General features: G+C 37.0%; 1 protein-coding gene across 1 annotated transcript in view; it reads right to left on the minus strand.

Annotated features, from left to right (window-relative positions):
- The window catches only part of KPNA1 (karyopherin subunit alpha 1), a 52,347-nt gene that overhangs the window by 15,462 nt on the left and 17,500 nt on the right, over positions 1-19,385 (minus strand). The window contains exons 5-11 of the mRNA XM_030459896.1: positions 19,071-19,165; positions 16,321-16,452; positions 8,526-8,614; positions 6,598-6,697; positions 5,877-6,040; positions 4,760-4,838; positions 1,493-1,618 (exon numbers count right to left, since the gene is read on the minus strand). Of these exons, the coding sequence (XP_030315756.1) occupies positions 1,493-1,618; positions 4,760-4,838; positions 5,877-6,040; positions 6,598-6,697; positions 8,526-8,614; positions 16,321-16,452; positions 19,071-19,165 (785 nt within the window). The remainder of the gene's footprint in view (positions 1-1,492; positions 1,619-4,759; positions 4,839-5,876; positions 6,041-6,597; positions 6,698-8,525; positions 8,615-16,320; positions 16,453-19,070; positions 19,166-19,385) is intronic.

A 19,385-nucleotide genomic window follows, 5' to 3' on the forward strand; every position in this document is an offset into this window, starting at 1 on the left:
GACCTCACTCAAAATTTTAAGGCTTTACACTGCCTCTTCAGCAGTTGAATGCTCTTTGTAAAGGAGAATGTATAACCAAAAGATTGCAAGTACTACCTGAAAAAGATATAATTCACCTTTTTTCTCAGGAAAATCATGCAGCCTTTTTACAACCTCCTGCAAGTTTTCTGCAAAAAAAAGTAGTAATTCCATCTCTTGGGTGAAGAGGGTTAACTATGTCTTGTTAATTTTGATTATACAGAATTATTAATGCAGAGCCATCAGATACAAGCCTAGCAAGTGTCAGGTTGACTTTTCCAAGGAAAAGGATATGGATGAAAGAAGTAACTCCTTGGCCACTTTTGCCAGTGTATCATGGGCCTTAGTTTGCACAGACATGCACTGTTTTCTGCCTGGTTACTAATAAGCAAGACAAACATATCTAACATTTCTGCTATTTCTTTTTATTCCTCATAGAAGAGGTACCTCCAAGTAGATTTGCATGCATCCTCTGCAATTTCTGAAAATAATCTCTGTATCCAGTGTGGGAGAAGAGCATTATGAGAATTTCAGAAGAATTGAATTTAATTTGTGTTTTCATACAGGTGCCTTGATGTGAACCTTGTACATTCACCTCACATCACTACAATCTGTTTTTCCACCACTTCTCAAAAAGAAGAAATGCAGCACTGCCTTTGAAAACCAAGCAAAAAATTCCCCCACTATAGCTCTTCTGAAAAAAAATCCATATGCGGGAAAGCAAAATGCATATAATTTCTTATTTATCTAATCAAAGAAAAAAGATTTTCTGGGGATGAGATTGTCTCTCCTTTATACCATTTGCAGACAGGTCCCAAGAATTCCTGATGGCTCACACCAGGTCCAAACTTGGAACAAAGATGTGGTCTTTTGGAGGCCTAATTGTAATGACTGATGTAAGGGAGAGAGATTTTCATGTGCTTTTGTGGGCTATCACTTAACATGAAGAGATTACAGAATTTGATATAATCAAAATGACAAATACCAATGCAACAAGTTAGATATCCTCTATTGCTGTCCAGTTTAACAACTAGCAATTTTAGATCTGGCTAAACAAAACAGGAATTATAAGAAAATATAAGCAGGAATAAAGAAATTATTTTATAATGTAGGTGCCCGTATCTGGTGATGAAATCAAGGACAGGTAAAGTTATTCGATTCTCAAAGTGTGTAGCTTACTCTATTTGTATTTAAGAATTTCTATGCTGTCAAAAGCACGAAGCAAATATTTTAAGACAAGGTATTCTTTCTTGTCTCCCCCCTTGCAATCTGTTGTTGATTATCAAATTAGGCACCTTGAATTTGAGAGATGACTGGGCAATTAAAATAATCTAATTACACACAGAGCCTATAATAATCTTCCACTTATATGCAAGTATGTCTCTGTGCACTTTATACACAAACAAACCATGTACCTCCTGATGTTTCTTCTAGCCTGCAAGACAAACCTATTAATCACAGCTGAAAATGTTACCTGGATCTGGGCTCTGTTTCCAGCTGTTATATTAGATATTGTCCAGCACGCTTCCTTTTTGATAGATTCTTTTGGGCTGCTTAGCAAGTGCAGTAAACTCTGCAGGGCTGAACAATTCAGAATCACCTGAATACAAAATAAAACAAACAAACCACACCTTACAGGAAATTCATGATAAAGAATCACAGGAACAAGAAATACAATGTCTTTAAGCTCTAAAAAGCATACCCCACCAGATGACAGCAAGAAGTTAAAAGACAAAACAAACCAAAAAAACAAGCATAAAAGAAAACCAAAAGAACCCACCAGAAAAACAGCAAGAACTAAGAAACAAATGTTTGCAGGAAAGCTAATAAGCAAAACAACTGAATAATTCAGTTAAGAGATCATGCCTTCATTACAATTTCAGTGTGACCTGAACAGAAGAAGATATTAACCCCACCATGATCAAACAAAAATAAGATGACGCTATTTTCCTGTCATCCTGTTTTCTGTATTTTGCCATACTTGAAAGCTCCAACTACTTCTGTTTTCCACATCAGCTGGCACACTGGGCAAACTGTGGCCAGTGTTGTATCCAGTGACACAGTGACATTCAGAATGCAATTCTTATTTAAAAAAGAAAAAAAAAAAAAAAAAAAAAAAAAAAACCTGAAGTTTTACAGAACAGAAAACTGCAGCTAATTACGCATTTCAAAATTGAAAATTTTAAGTGTTCAAGTTTAAGAGAAAATGCCCCCTAACAGGGATGTTACAAGACAGAATACTTGATTATGTCATGTGTGATAATGAAGGGCTTTCTGATCCCCTGGAAAAGCAAACCTTTAATGACTGGAAAATGGAAGATATCTTTTTAAATCTTTTGAGGTTTGTTTTTTTTGTTTGTTTGTCTGTTCGTATGGGGTGGGGTTTTTTGCTTTTTTGATTGGTTAAGTTTTTGGTTGGCTGGTTGGGTTTTGTGTGTTTTTTTAAATTAAATTACAAATTAGTAAAAAATTGGTAGATGCTTCCAAGAGCCTATGAAAAGTCTACTATGAGCCACAGTAGTTTTGCCTTGTATGGCAAAAGCAGGCAGTTTAGAAAGACAGCATGGAACAGAATTTATTAGAAATTGTTCAGTCTGTGGAGGTCAAATGCATGAGAGATTCAAGCTGAATCATAGCATGGACTTCTGATCTTAGAATCTGTGGTTTGAATTCCCTTGTTTATATTCCCACTCCCCCCCCTTCCTAAATTAAGATGAAAAAAGCAGAGTTCAGCAGATGATGCTATCAGGTATCTGCTGGACAGGAAGTTTTTGGTTTTCTTCTTCACACATAGTATTTGTTTTTAGCCATCTCCAAGCACTTATAATTCTTAATAGCTTGAAATAAGAATAAAATAAAAACAGGTTTGTGCTCAGGCTATACAGAAAACTTTTCAGGAATCTGTCTGATTCAGAAATGTATCAACTATCAAAGCTCAGCTCTTACTTCTGATTAAGGATTTTTTTATGCATTCCATACTCCTCCTTGTCACACAGCTTCAGTACTATCAAGCTATCTTACTGAAAGAGTCCTCTAGAAGCTTAGGAATGCTTATGCTCCTTTTCAAAATTGTGTGCAACAAGAAAATTAAAGTATTTTATGGAATTAAAATATGCAGTATTTAATAATCTGTATTACATGTGATTTAGTGATCCCTTGCGGTTTTATTTGTAATGAAAATATGAAATCACAAACTGCACCTCATTCTCGTAACTGATGTGCAGGAGCACCTTGACAGGTCACACTGAGATTCTCATCAACCAACACTCCTGAGTCCTTCTCCTCAAGGATGTTCTCAATCCATTCCCCACCCAACCTCTCATTTTTCTTGGAATAGCCTGGAATCAGGTGCAGGACCTTTCACTTGGCCTTGCTGAACTTCATGAGGTTGGCATGGCCCCACCTCTCAAGCCTGTGAAGGTCCCTCTGGATGCTATCCCTTTCCTACAGTGTGCCAACCACACCATACGGTTTGGTGTTGTCAGCAAACTTGACAATCCCACTGTCAATGTGTGCAACAAAGATGTTAAACAGCACCGGTCCCAGTACTGGCCCTTGGAAAACACCACTTGTCACTGTTCCCCATCTGGAGAATCTGGACATTGAGCTGCTGAGCACAATTCTTTGAGTGTGATCATCCAGCCAATTCCTTATCCACCAAGTGGTCCACCCAGAATATCCATAGGCCTCCAATATAGAGACAAGGATGTTGTGGGGGCAGTGTTGAATGCTTTACACAAGTCCAAGTAGATGACACCAGTTGTTATTCTTGTCCACCGATGCTGTGACCCCACTATAAAAGGCCACCAAATTAATGAGGCACAATTAGCCGTTGGTGAAGCAGTGTTGGCTGCCACCAGCCACTCTCATTTTTCATGTACATCAGCAGAGACTTCAGAAGGTTCTGCTCCAGTATTGCTGGGCAGAGAGGCAAGAGTGACTGACCTGTAGTTCTCTCAAGTATTCCTTTTTTCCCCTTTTAGAAAATGGGGGCTATGCTTCCCCTTTTCCTGTCAGTGGGAACTTCACCAGACAACCATGACTTCTCCAATGATGGAAAATGGCTTTGCAACTTCATATGCCAGTTCCCTCAGAAGCCACAGATGTATCTCATCAGCTCCCACAGACTTGTGCACTTTCTTTAGATGGTCTTGAACCTGGTCTTCTCCTAAAGTGGGAGATCTTCCTTTTTCCAGCCATTGCCTTAGCCTTCTGCAACTCATATGATGTGGTAGAGCCCTTGCTAGTGGAGACTGAGGCAAATCATAAGCTTTATACATCTACATTTCACTGAAAGCATCTTTTTCCAACTCTTTACTTCATCTTGCATCTCTAATTGCTAACACTGCCTCCTGGGTGTCTGTTTCATTGCCTCCTCTGCACACACCATTCACAGCTCCTACTACTTCTTGATCCTATACCTGACATCAGTATTAGGAGTTAACAGCCCACCACAGCATAAAACTCAGCCTAAGAGACACTCTTCCTTTAAATAAACCAGAAAAAAAAACAAAGCTCAAAGTGTATTGCACAGCTACACACAAATCCCATACATAACTACATAAGAAACCAGCAGTCCAGGACTGAACAGAAAATCTATGAAAACCACCACACATCTGGGGAGAGCTACTGTCATCAATTCTTCATTTTCAAACCTCAAAAGGAACACAAGCTTGTGCTTCTTACCACAACTAACAGTAAGATAAACTGCAATACTGCACAAGAGAAACTGAATACATACCTGCGTCTGGATATCATCTCCTGTGACGATGTTCCCAACAGCTCGTAAGGCAGGAGATACAACTTTGTAGTCATTATGCCTAAAATAACCAAGGAAAGATCTAAGTATTAACCATCCTGAAGCATCTCCATCTTTACATCCTGAAGAAACATCCATCAGCCAGGGGAAAGCTTGCCTGCTAAACTTGTCTTAACTCTCACTGCATGAATCAAAACACTTTGATTTTAAACTAATTTCAAGTCTTTTTAGGGTTTCTAAATACTAAGGCATTTAGATATCATTCAGTATGCACACACTTAGGCAGAGAAAGACAGAAGAAGATGGTTAGAAAATGTGTGTTTAAACCATTCAGCTGTTTGATCATATGCACACTTCAAATCATAGTTTTATAATCAGGACTGATATATGAAGGGTGAAGTAAGAAATGCTTTTCTCAAATGAAAAAAATTCCTTATAAAAAGGTATCTTAAATAATATATATTTAGTTAATACAGCATCAGTTTTGCTTTAATCCTGCAAGCCTTAATAGTCTTTTGTACTCATATCACTAGAAAAAATTATTTCTTGTCTTTCTCTTAGACCTGAAGAAATGGCTTTGAACAAGGCCAGCCTCCCTGACACCAACTCCCACAGCTACACTTCTGTGTGTGTGAACAAGCTGTGTATGTATACTCTTCTAAAGTAAAGGTTTCGGAAATTATTTACAATTCAGGTCTCTGATAATCAAGTCCCTGATTCAAGTTCCAGTAAATTCTAGTATTTCTTTTATTTCTATCTTTGATACGCTTCAGTAAATTCAACAAATTAAGTAGAATATGGACTTCAATGGCACAGAGAAAATTCCAGTATATATATTATGCATTTTACAAAAATGCAGCTGTTAGGTGCAGAAAAAACATCCCTTAAAAAATAGCAAAACTAGTAACAGAAAAGCTTTGCTGCTTGCTTCTGTTACTCATGACAAATATAGAAGACTGAACACAGAGAGATAAAATTAAAACTCACATCTTTTTTTAAATAACTACGTTTCAAGACATATCTAACTAAACTTCCTATTGCTGGAACCTTGATTTTAGGGAAGAGTGGGTAGTACATATGCTCAGCACAAATTTCTTACATCAGTAATTCCACAAGTCTTCGGCAGACTCCTGCATCAATCACAGCCTGGATTTTATCATTGGGGCCATCAGACAAATAGGACAAAGCCCAGCAGGCATCAGCTAATACGTCTGTATCATTGACAAACAGCAGCCAGGAAAGCACACTAAGACAAGGTGAAACCTGTAAAACATTAGGAGGACATACACATATTATACAATTAGCAGGGCCAGCAGATCTATTAACATGTCAGTTCATTTTTTATGTGACATCACAGGACTGGCACTGGAATCTCAAAGTTCAGTACCCAGAAAATTTCACAGTTCAAGTAGCACTTCTGGGCAGGGCTGTAGCTACACAAGTACACAGGAGCAGAAAAAGTGCTATGAGAATTCTTCAGCCCCTAAAGTGAAATCTTTGGCAACTTAAAGTCTTACTTGCCAGCTAAGATGTGCCATACTTTGCACTACAGCAGCCACGATGTACAGAGTTTTGTTCTGCTGTCTTCTCCAGTACAAGAAGAGCAACAAAAAACTAGGAGGCAGCTATATTAAAATAGTGGTTGTGAATGTCTGCTCAAAGGACAGAAGTACATTCAAAAAGTTCACCTGTAGGGAGCCCATACTTTCTCTCAGAGGAATTCTGATATATTTCTCCTACTTCGTTTAAGCTTCACCACCATTAATGCTTCTATGGCTACTCACCACCTCTCAAAACATTTTCTCTTAAACATCTCTTACCTTGGCAAAATCTGGAGGAGGATTTTTCCCTCTGCAGAGGTTGGATAAAGCCCATACAGCATTTCGGGTCATAGTGAGGCGGTTCTGCTTTGAAAGCAATCTAAAACAAACCAAGAAAACATTCCAGCCTTTGTTTTGTTGTTTTCTTTTTTTTTTAAATCAAAGCCAGGCAACTCTGTGGAGTCAAGTGCATGATCATTAAAATAAACTCAAGTCTACATTTTAACATGCACCAGGGCCAAATACTCTAGGCATTTTTCATTTAAAAATACATCCTGAGGAAAATCATGCTTGATGGCTGGATACAAACACACATGCTAGACACAGGAATCCTAGTTTCCTTTCAAGAATAACAGCCATTGCACTGAAAGTGTATTAACTGCTTAGAAACTGATGTAGCAAATTCACAGAACTGTAAAAAGATTTGAAGATAGTTCTGGAGAGCAGTCTCCTCAATGACCTGCATTTTCCTATCAGTCTAAGATAATCAGCCCCGCTTTTATACTTATTAACTACTGATGGAACACAAAACTTATCCTCAGAAAATGCATATAATCAGTATTAGCATTTCCCAAACATCCAAGGCAGTCACATACCTCACAGCAAGCACTGTTCACAGACTTTTTGTGCACAAAGGCTCCGGTTCCAACATATAAGAGCCTTGCCTGGTTCTTGCTAGTACTCAATTCTACAGAGAACCTAAAAACAAGTCTCTTCTTACAGTTGCTATGGGGTGGCATCTATACATCACCTGCAGGTTCAATAGCTCCATCAGCTACTGGCAGTCAAACAATATCATGAACTGTAACAGTGACACCTTCATGAGATCTGCATTCCAAAACTGCCCTCTCACATTAGGACTATCACACTGACCAAAGCCGTGTCAGCCACTGGTACACAGTCAGTCCCTTATGTGAGATCAACCCTGGCACTCACAAGATGGCTGTGGAGCAGACTAATGAATTTAAACAGCGTGAAGCCTCTAAACAAGGCATTTTCCTGACAACTTAGAAACAACTAGCCATAGTGCTCTTTGGCCTGGGGGAATGCAGTATGGCAAGACCTAGCTCTTGCACAACTGTAACAATTCAGTTTCTTTTTCTCATAGTTATCCCACACTGTAGCAATGTCTTCATGAAAGCATTAGAGAACTCCAGTGCTGGAGACAGTTTGCAAAGGACAAAGACTGAGTAACCTTAATTTGGACCCGACAACACAAGAGGGAGTCACTGTTTTGGCAATAATATGGTCCTTCAGCAGAGGACCATCATCAAGATGCTTAGCAGATGATTAGCGGACTAGAGAAATGACAGAGGACCTTAGGAGGAGATTGTGCAAGGGGAGATATAACTGTAGCCTGCATCAGTAACAGCTAAATACAGAAAAGAGGAAGCCAGATCTTTGTCAAAAGTTCCCACTGACAAGAGGCAACTACCACAAGGTAAAACAGAAAATTCTGATTAGGTTTCAGAACATTATTTTTCACCACTCCATGGTCAAATATTGCAAGAGGTTGCCCCACGCGGTTATAGAATCTACCTTTGATGTTCCAAATTTGACTGGTTAAGTAGTTGAGCAACCTAATCTGATCTCACATGCTATGAAGAAAGGCTTTGACTGGTTAACCTGCAGAGATGCCTTTTAACCTAAATTATACTATGACAGTAATTAGCTCAGGCATCCACCCACTCTGTAGAATAAAATAGTTCCAGCTTAGCCGCTCCTAAAACGTTTCCGTTTTATCTCCATTATAAAAGTAGTTCAGGAAATCCCATTAAAAAGTCTCCTTAATCCAAAATTTAAACCAATAATCATTATTCCTCAAGACAAAAGCAAAACTTCAGTTTTATCAGACACTCAAGCAAACTTCTTAAACATATATTAACATATTCTTATTCATGTATCTTAACATACTTAAACAGACTTACTGCAATAAAGGAGGCAGGATATTACAGTCCAAGACATAGTCTCTGCACATAGTGCTGTCTCCAGCAATGTTGCCAAGAGCCCATACTGCCTGCAATGAAAAACAGAATAGTAATTGCTTTCATTTACACAATTCAACCAGTTTAGTCTATGTATTAGAGTGACAGATACTCTCTTGTCACTGTTAGACCCTGGACAACGTATAGAAGGTGAACACATTCTGGATGAGTATTACATACAGACACTGAAGCTCATTATATGATTCATGAGTATTTACACAGATCTAAGAGGAATACCAAGACAGCAAACATGTATTCTCCGAAGATTTGAAGGCAGACATACCCTTTCTTTGTCCACAATACAAGATGAAAACTTATCTCCTCAGACTTAGTAACATACTAATTCTACACTCTTCCATGTTTAGAGCTGGTACAAGTCTGGATGTTCACAGCACACGTGAAGCAAGACTGTATATACCCAAAAATATTTGTGTGGAAGAGACTACATTATTATTTCCTCAGAAAGCCATAAAAGCATGCATTGCTTACACAGTCATATTAAGAATACTGATACAAACTAAGGTGAAAATGAGAATCTATATGCAACATAAACCAATATTCAGCATCAAAGAGTTCAGATGGGCACTGGCATATATTCTTTAAGAGAAACCTACGTAAGACACAACCAGTGTTACTATTAAGACACATGCAAGGCAAAATACAAGAACAGATATATTCTCCCTTGGACCATAGTAACCCTTCATTTTGAGAAGATCTAATATACCAGAAGATAATTAAAGCACTACAATATCCATCTTCTGTAATATGATGAGAATAAAAGATTTAATTAGTTTTGACTTATATTTTTGGGGTCAAGTGGCAGTTTTGATAACACTGTCCACTAGTATGACAGTCATAACTGAAAGAAAAATTCAGTAGTCTAAATGAAGTAAAAAAGCCATTTTATGAACTCAGTATGATTTACTGACAGTACTTTATTGACACAAGAAAGTCTATGAAGGTTACATTTGATCAAATTTGACAAATTTGACAAAACCAATCCTATTTATTATGCACAGCAGCTGAATGTCCTCCCCAAATTTATCTTCAGTTGAAGACTATATATTTTTTTGCAGTTAGATGTATTAGTGTGCATAACTCTTTTCTCCAACTGAATTTATGTAAGATCCCCAAACAAAATAAACAATTTTCTCTTTGTCTCTCTACTTGAAATAAATTACTTCTGTAGAAAATCAGACAGAAAAAGCCAAATGTTACCTAAAGGAACAACTCAGGTGATCTGAAATAAACTCATTTATTATCAACATGATGTCAATTAACCTGCTGCATTAGAATTGCACTGTGACATGTTTCTAAGTGGCAAAAAGATATCATTTTAGAAAACATACTTCAACCACCTTAAGAGACCCAAAACCACCAGCAAATCCTGCAAAATTAATACAGCTAGAAGCAGATGTATTTACAAAGTGTGTATACAGATGTCAGCTTGCTAGATACATAATAAAAATTCCTCCTCTGTACTATTACCAGTAACATCATAAATAGATTGAGCAGTTTAGTCCCTAAACTGCAACTTTTCAAGAATCTAGGAGACTATTCTGGTGAAGGATTAGTTTGTTTTGTTCTCCTACTGTTTTCCAGGCTTCTGCTGTCAGCCGCAGTCAGTGAAAGGGCAGCATGCTATATACTGATCTTTATTACTACACAATGATCCCCAAAACTTATCTTCATCATGAAAACTTATTTTTGATTCCCATTCTTAATATTTTACAACTGTTGTGACAACAATTTGTCTGAAACAGAAGTACAGCCTTGGATCTGGCAGCCTCATGGACTGAGAAGGCAGCTACTGGAAAAATTTAGCCTAAAGACAGAACATATGCCACCTCCTTCAAAATGCCATTCATGCTGGAACTGTAAGAAACCATGCTTGATGCTCACTACACTGCTTGCATTTCTGCAGCAATGAGAAGCCCAAGGAATGAATCCAAGATTTCAGCAGGTTCTAAATACACATGTTGATTTTCTCAAAATATGTGAGTGAAAAAAAGTCAGATTTTACAATAACTTCCTTTTATGGAACATATGCATTATTTTGAAGATACAATCTCCTTGCCTTGACACCCTTACAAAAATCAAAACACTCCTAGAAGCCATATTTCACTTGTCTGTGGACTTTGCTTCTGCCATTATGGCAATATTTATTTTTAGGGTCAACAACAGTGACAATCGCTTAATCCAAGAATCCATTCTGACCCTGAATGACAGACTGGTTTTGAAACAGCAAATCTCATGCCACAAAGTCTGATCAAAGAGGTCAAATAGCTTTTCATCTGCTTTCTCTTTACTTTTTTTATGGAGATATCCAGTTGAGTAGTGTGATATCAGAGGACGTGGTAAGAGAGGATGCTGCAAGACATTCTTGTAATGCTAATAACTGATAGTGCACAAGATGCAAACAAACTGAAGTATCTTTAGGAAAATATGTTAGGTTTCATTCAATAAGGAAGATGTCTTCCCTTAAGGAATTACTTTAGGTAAGTGAGGAACATAAGCTCATTTAAATTCTTCTTGTCAGACACTGCTATTAATAGAAAGCTCTGTCATGGTTCCCACAGATGATGTGGACAATGACAACTCCTCCTCAGGGTTTGTCTGAGTAATGTTCAATGATTTTGTGCACTCCTCAAGATGCAAAAGGCTTGCTTGCCGTAACATTTTAGTTTAATTCCTCACATCCCAAGTGTTTTTATTTTCTTTTCTGGAGAGTTGTGCAGTGGTAAAAGGATATTTAATTTCAGACTTTATTAAATTACAAAGTATTTAACTGGAAAAAAAAATTCCATTTTAGTACTTTCCAATAACTGCACCCAGACCTGAAGATGAAAAGAACATGTAATTTTAAGATATGTAGTCTGACTTTTTAATCAACATCTCAGGTAGCAAAGTTGTGTGTAAACTGGAAATACAAATTCTACCTTGTCAAATTTATCTACTGTTATAATTTTGTTTTTATAAATCTGCATAAATTTCCATTTATCACTAATAGTGGAGTAGGGATTATTGCAGCTCCCCAGTTTATTTTACCCATTATTAAATTCCAGTGCTTTTTCCTGCAGTGCTGGAAATGAAGTACAAGTTTTGTGAAGTACTGTTGAGCCATATGGTGCCTTCTGTGAATAATCCATGTGCTTTCTGACAATCTTCCTGTTTCCCCTGGATTCTGAAGGCTCTCAGCCATTACCTCATTAGGCTTCTGGATATTTAAACCAAGTGCTAGACCAATCACCAGCTGTGTTAATTCTGTGCCTTTTGGTGAATATTATGAAGTAACAATCAACACTTTCTCTATTTCTGGCAATTGACAAAGGAAATTTATATAATGCTGAGATGAGGATCATCTTGCATACATGTGTAACTGGGGAAGAAGATACAAGGAAGAAGATACAACTCTGCCAGAAGGCCAGAGTTCTAGGAGATTACTCCTACTATGCCCCAACACAGAAGACACCTTTTTTTCAAGCGCTGATGCATTCATACTTTCTTATTTCTCACATCTCATATACCCAGAGAAAGTAATTCATACTCATGTCTTAGCCATTTTTTCCTGATGTTGATTACTATGACCTAGTTAGTAGGACTGCTGACATAAAAGCCAAACAGAATTTGGACAAGAGACTTAAAGATCACTTCTGCCAAACAAACAATGGTTACCAAAAGACCAAACAGAGGGAAAACCCACAAACATTGCTTTAGCTGAAAATACAAATGTTCTCAAAAGAGAACAGGGCAGCTGGGGATACTACTGCCACGGGCTGTCCAGAAGAGCACAATGACACATACCTGTCACTGCAAGACTATCTTGATCACCAAAGGGAGCGTAATGCCTTGCGTGGCTTCTCAAGGAAATTCAGTATTCATCAAGGAAACTCAAGTTGACATCAGGGTTTTAAATACCTCAGCAAGGGCACTCAGGAGAGAACTGCAGCTAAGACACTGCTGAAGCTAGATCAACCTTAAGCATGTCTAAAGGGCTTTGATGGAGTTCTTCTCTATAAATAATTTCAGGATGACAGATGTAAAATCCTAGATGTCTTTCAGAAGAAAAAAAATTATGGTAACTGGAAGAAGACTAGGACATATGTCAATGATGAAATATAAAATTCAGTACACTAAAAGACAGAAGCAGGGTGGGGGTGAAGAAGATGTAGCCAAAGAGTTTCAGAAATAATGGAGATGTAGCTTCTGTAATAAACACTGTTTGATCGATGATTACATTGAAAAAACCTGATGTACAATGCAAACCCTCACAGTTAAATGACTAACTAAATGTCAGCCTGTGTAGCTTAATGCAAAACAGGTCTCAAAAAGATATCATTTCATTAAAATACATGCTATTTCATCAACATAGTTATAAAGATTTCCTCATGCTGACGTCCAGAAAACCACTGACTTGACTCAGAAACTAGTATATACAAACTAAACAGTGCAACACAGATTGCACAGATTAAAATTGGGTTATAAATATGAAAATTGCTGGAGAAGTCACAATCAGATGAGGTAAGCTTGTATCTATTCCTAAGGCACTGGTAATAGAAGTTTGAAACAGAAAAATTTAGTGCTGTAAATCTATAACATTTACTGTAAGACAAAAATCAGTGGATAGCAATTAGCCAGTAACCTAAATTCAAGTAATATTCAATATGAACTGGGGTTTTTTTGTTTATGCTATGAAACACGTTCAAAGTTGTATTACCCTTTATATTTCTTTCTATAGAATTACCATCCCACTTAGCAGAATGATTGTCTTAATAATCCTAGCCTTCCATATTTTTCTCTTCCACCTTCAGTATATGGTGTAAAGCTACATTATTTTGGCCTATCCCCCTGGAACACGTAGCTTTATTTTCCATATTCGACTGTATTTAAATAATGATCTGGACAATGCTACTGAGAGAGGAAAAGAATCATCGTTTTACAAGGGAGAAAATTATGGCCAGACATCTTCCCATTTCAGATATCAGCCTGAGAAGCCCAGATCTGCTCAACATACAGACCTAACTATAGAAGACATCTGCAAAATAGCTGAGTTGTCCTCAGAGACAAAATGAAATGCAAGTATTTCACACTGAGCGTTCAAAAACCACAGAACTACCTCGTTTCAGAACTTACTGAAATCTGATACAAACTATCCAGCAGCACACACTAAGCAGTAGATATGTTTATCTCAGAAATCCACAATTGCCTTAATCATAAGAATCTCTTCTCTTTTTTCTCCTTCATTCATTACCATGTGTTCTGACTTTTAACAAACAGGGCCACAGTGTGACAAGTAAAAGTCTCCTTTGCTACTCACTGATTTGTTATCAGGACAACAAGCTGTATGTAGACTAAAGGAATGAGAGTAATAATGGAAATATATTATGGAAATATTATGAAATTGTATACTAACGCTATCTTGTAATGCAGCCTGTCCTGTAACAGTTAAATGCCTAATGTTTTTACATTTTGTTTTAGTAGATATTACCATTAACTGTTTTTCTAAAAGCTGTCAGAAAAAAGTTTCTTTCCTGCTGGACTGCCTCAAACCCAAAGTCAGCTGTGAGCATCACTGCAGCCTCTAGACCTTCAGCACAGAAATCCACCACAAAAAGGTACAGATAACATTTCACAGTGGCACATTTTCCTTCTTTAGCACAGCTGACTACAGAGCAACTTGTAACTGGTTTTTAAAGGCTTATTGGTAACAGATCATGGATTTGGCACCTGCATTACAGAGGAAAATATTTTATGGTAATTATAACCCACTCTGCCTGCCTGCAATATGAACTTCAACATGTCAGCAGTTTACTAGGAGGCAGAAGAACACAAACTACTTAACTTTGGCCCCTAAGCTCTTCTGAAGGCTGCACAACTCATTCTATATAGGTTTGTTCTTCCCATCTGCTTTCTGAATAACAACCTAATAAAAAAAAAAAAAGTTCTCTTGCACTCATCATGATCATTAGGACCAAAAACATGGAGTAGCCTTTACAACAATCACAGCACCAATCACACTGCAGGAAAAGCACTCTATACGTAATGGTTGAATTTGGAAAGTAATGTCATCAATTTCAACCCCCAAAAACCAAAATCTAAAAAAAAAATCATATAGCTAAATCTTGATGAATTTTCTGCATGGGCAGAACAGTGCATTTACCTGCCATTTTGGGAAGCTTTCTAGTTTCTATGATAGAGACTAATTTCCTCAAAGAAAGCTAAAAAATTGGACAAAAAGATAATTATTTCCTTTGATAAATTTTTCAATCGCCCAAATTCAATTTCTCTTAAAAAATCTTTTCCAAAATAATTCAGCCAGAGACATACTATTGAAAATAGAAAGCTGCAGAGGGGAAGAACTAGAAAGCTACAAGCAACTGAGAAAAAAATAAAATCTGTCTGTCCTGTGAAAAATGTTAGGCACCCTTAAGTATAGGTGGTACTCCCTGAGCCAGCTGTAAGAGAAAAGGGCAAGTTATCCAAAGCAATCCAATGCCTATGAGTTGAGATTTCTCCAATCATGCATTTCAGTACAGCCAAATGCAAGGTCAGACATCACATCCAGGAACAAATACAGGTCACACCTACAGGATGGAGAACTGAACCCTGGTAGTCAGTGATTCTGAAAAGAACAATGGATCACATTGGATAATCATCTTAATCTGAGCTTCCAGCCAGCTTCAGTGGCAAAGTGTCCACAAAGGCATCTTGGATATTTTCACACTGAAGTATGCAGTAGAAATGAAAATGAGGTACTCTGTCTGCGAGCAACTTTGCTGGGACAGCACTATAGGAATATCCAGTGCTTGTCATTTCACCACCACAAAGATATTGAAACAAAGAAATTTTATTAAAGGGTCACAAAAAAACCCCCAAACCAAACACCACAGAAATACTCTCCTAATGAGAACTCAGACATTATTTCCTTCGCTCAAGAAGAGCTTAATCTATGGTCTGTTAGCAGCTATCATAAAAAACAGCTTACTAACTGAGTAGATGATGAAACAAGAGCAAGTATCTGGACCTAGTGGACAAAAACCTAGTTGATATTAGACAGGTAAGGTATACACTTTCACATTAGGATTAACTGAAAATCTATTTGTTAACATGATTAATATTTCATCATCCTACATCTTCAAAGCAAGATTATTTGTCTAAAATACATCTCTGTTCAAACACAAGTGATGGACCTCACACAGAAATTATTGACTCAGATGTGCAGCCTGTACTTTACACCGATCTCTTTGGCCCTTAAGAATATTCATCTACTCTGTAAGGAATATAGATAAACTATAATTTTCTCTGCAGAGAACAAACTATAATTGCCACTCATGCTTTATCTTCAGGAGAAATTAGCATCTCTAAAGCAATTTCTTAAATCAGGCTTAATTCCTCAATACACAGAAAAATATTAAACCATTAGAGACGAAAATGCTTTACTTCATTGGCTGTGGTTAAATAAATAATTTCCAGAGAAAGAAAAATACAGTATTTGATTAGACATCTTAACACACACTAGGTAAAAAAGGACTGTTGTGCAAAACTGCCAAACACATTTCCTCTAAAGGCTTTCTTACAGGATAGCCTCATTTCTTTCTGAGGAAGGAAACAAAAAGACCCAAAAAATCCAACCAACCAACCAAAAAAAGACAAACAAAAAAACCCACCACACACAAACTCCCAACCCCACAAAGTGTCACACATACAAACAAAAATCTCAATAGCTTTCTTTCTTTACCTGTTCCTGTACATCTTCAAACTCTGAACTAAGCAGCTCTATGAAGATGGGGACAGCTCCTGCTTGGATCACTATTCGAGTCTGAAGAGAATTTCCCGAGGCGATATTTGTCAGCACCCATGCAGCTTCAAACTGGAAAACCAAATAAAGTTTACTAAGAGTCATCTGTGCCACATAAAAATGAAGATGAAATATCTTTAAAGAAAAAAAGAATAGGTGTAGGATGGATTAAAAAAAAAAAAAAAAAAAAACAGAAAAGGAGATGTCAAAAAAAATGTGAGCATGATATGGGAGAACTCTGCAACTACAGCAAAGCAATCTTCTCCAACAACTCTGCTGATCAGTATTATTGATCAGATGAGGTATTACTGTCTGTTGCTTTCATGAAAGACTTGAAACAAAACTGAGATCCTGAATTAACACTTTGTATCTTCTGACTGAACTCTTTTTGTAATTTTCTTTTTACCTCAATGTGCAAAAATATTAACTTTGAAGCCAAATTGCAGATTGTGACACCACCTCAAGCAACACTACTTCGGAAAGTACAGATTCTAGTGGTAGATTTCTGCATGGTTCTCAGTCCAAAAATTATTACACTACACTAGTAAATATAAATCCTTTCAGAAACTATCCAGAATCTAGAAAATGAGGACTGCCAATACTTGCATGAAAATGCAAAAATCAATAAACCATAAAAATGGAAAGTTGTGTGCTATAAATGACCAATTTTCAAATTACTAATTATTTTTATTAAATTGATGTTGATCTAGCAGTATTCCAGTGAAAATTGTGATTCCCAATTGACACTTTCCAAGACCTGAAGAGAAGCAAGAAATTATATGTAGGATTTAATCATAAAAGCAACTCCTGCTAAGGAGACATGGGCCTGAAATAAGAACTCAGCAAATAATAGGCTTGCAAGACTTCTATTTTTTAATTGTCAATAATTATTAAGGGTCTTATTTTAACAGTACATTTAATCCTGCCCTTTTGGCCAACTAGAGGAGAAATTATCTTCTGGTAAAATGTGATCAGAATAAATTATTCCTGAATACATTTTTGTAATACGCAGAGTGAGAGCTGCAATAAAGCAGAAACAAATTATGTCAAAACAACAAGAGTCATCCATAACGAGCTTAAACCAGGATGTCCAGGCCAGAGCTTACATCCAACATAAAACATATTTGCTGTTCTGTAGTTTTACCTTCTCTGAAGGGAGTATCCAATGTTTCGTGATACAGGATTTTACTCATGTTTCAATCACAGAAGCTTATTATTCATAGTTTAGAACTTGCCCTTTGGCTTTCTTAATAGATGCTGCCAGTTTGAAGCATTCACAACTCAGAGACTCCCACTCTCTCCAGACACATACCCATAAAAGAAGAATCATTATGTATAAACAGATTAATCAAATTTAAGACCAACTAGCAATTACTTCTCCTTGCTCAAATTTGTACTTTACTTCAACTATTTATAAAGTAAGTTTTGACTATGAGCTAATCATAGATCTCCCCATCTTTTGTGGAATTAAGTGGTTTTAAACTGAGCTTTAACTAGCATCTAACTAGAACCCAGGGTGACTTAGATGCCCAGGTGTGAGTACAACGTAGCATTTCAGATGGTGGAAGTTACAGAAACGTTTGGTGAGTGACAGTTTCTCTCCACTACCTCCACTATCAAACACCTGATGCTCCAGGATGTGTAAACTAAAGAAAAGTCACATGCTAATGGCAAAGGATAGAAACCCAGAATACTTCATGATACTTAATTTACTAGAAGAAATCTTAACCAAAGGATGATGTTTTTTGTGGTACTGTTCTTAAGATTTCTGCCTCCATCACAGAGATTTTGCTTGACAAAAATTTACTTGACTACGTATGGTTTAAGTGATCTCAAAAAAGAGGGAAGCTTTTAAGTCTGGAAATCACTTAAGGAAAAAGTGGATTGAGGAACTCCAAATGAATCAGGCCTTCCTATCTCTGCCACCAGAAGTCTGTTACTACTCAATATTCCATTGAGAAGAAAGAAGAAAAATGGAGCATAATGTCAAATAAATTTCTAAGTTGGCCAGCATGGAAAAGTTTCCACACTCAATCCACCATGAGTAGCTGTAGTATCTGAGAAAAAAAATACTTCAGTGTTTCCAGAATGAGTTGAAAATCCTTCCTTCTACAGCTAAGCTACGATCAGGAATGCCTAGAATGGGCAAAGCTCAAAGTCTATGACTGTGCCAACGATCATTTTTGGAAACACAGAGTAAAAACAAGTATTAAAGTGAGGTCAAGAGGAACTTCCTAACTGATCACAGCAAAAAGTTCTACCTGCAGATGCTGGACAGGCAAGCAGGCAGACAGCTGAAGACAAAATGAAGGAAAATTAACCAGCTCAAATGGAGTATCAAAAGCAATACACTCAGACACATATTGTCAATGCTTTGTTACAAACTCTTTAGGGCAAGGTTGGAATTATCAATTATTTGACTAATTACTGTACTTTCTGTACAAAAAATCAATACATGTTAAAGCAGCTAGGCCATGAGAATTTGACTCAGTCATACAAAACAATTCAGACATCTCTCTCCCCTATTCCCATCACAAGTTTTGCTAGAAGATAAATTAACATTTTTATCCTAGTGAAGAAAATTAGAGGAAGTACAGTTCATTAAGCAAATCACTGCTTATTTTCTACCTAATTTCCATCACCAAATGCCTTCATGATATAGGAAGACAGATACATTTATATTGGTGTACCTGTAATGTACAGTTTTCTTTTCGCTTGAGGAACTCGACAAACCTGGCCACCACTCCTGGTGTGCTTATGACTTCATCAATTGGGGGATTTGGTTCTGTTTAAAATAAAAAGACAAGTTAGACACACTGACTTTTTTGTTGTGAAATGTTCAATTTACAGCACTGAAATAATACTCAATGAAATCCCAACTCCTCTTTGTGAAAATGTATTCTTTTTATGAAATAGTGCTTTACCTATACAAAAAGTTAATGGATTCATATGCACCATCAAAAGTGAACGTTGCAGTAATATGTTTCAAAACACTAAGGCACTCA

Source organism: Calypte anna, chromosome 1 (genome assembly GCF_003957555.1).
Source record: "Calypte anna isolate BGI_N300 chromosome 1, bCalAnn1_v1.p, whole genome shotgun sequence".
Taxonomy (NCBI): Eukaryota; Metazoa; Chordata; class Aves; order Apodiformes; family Trochilidae; genus Calypte; species Calypte anna.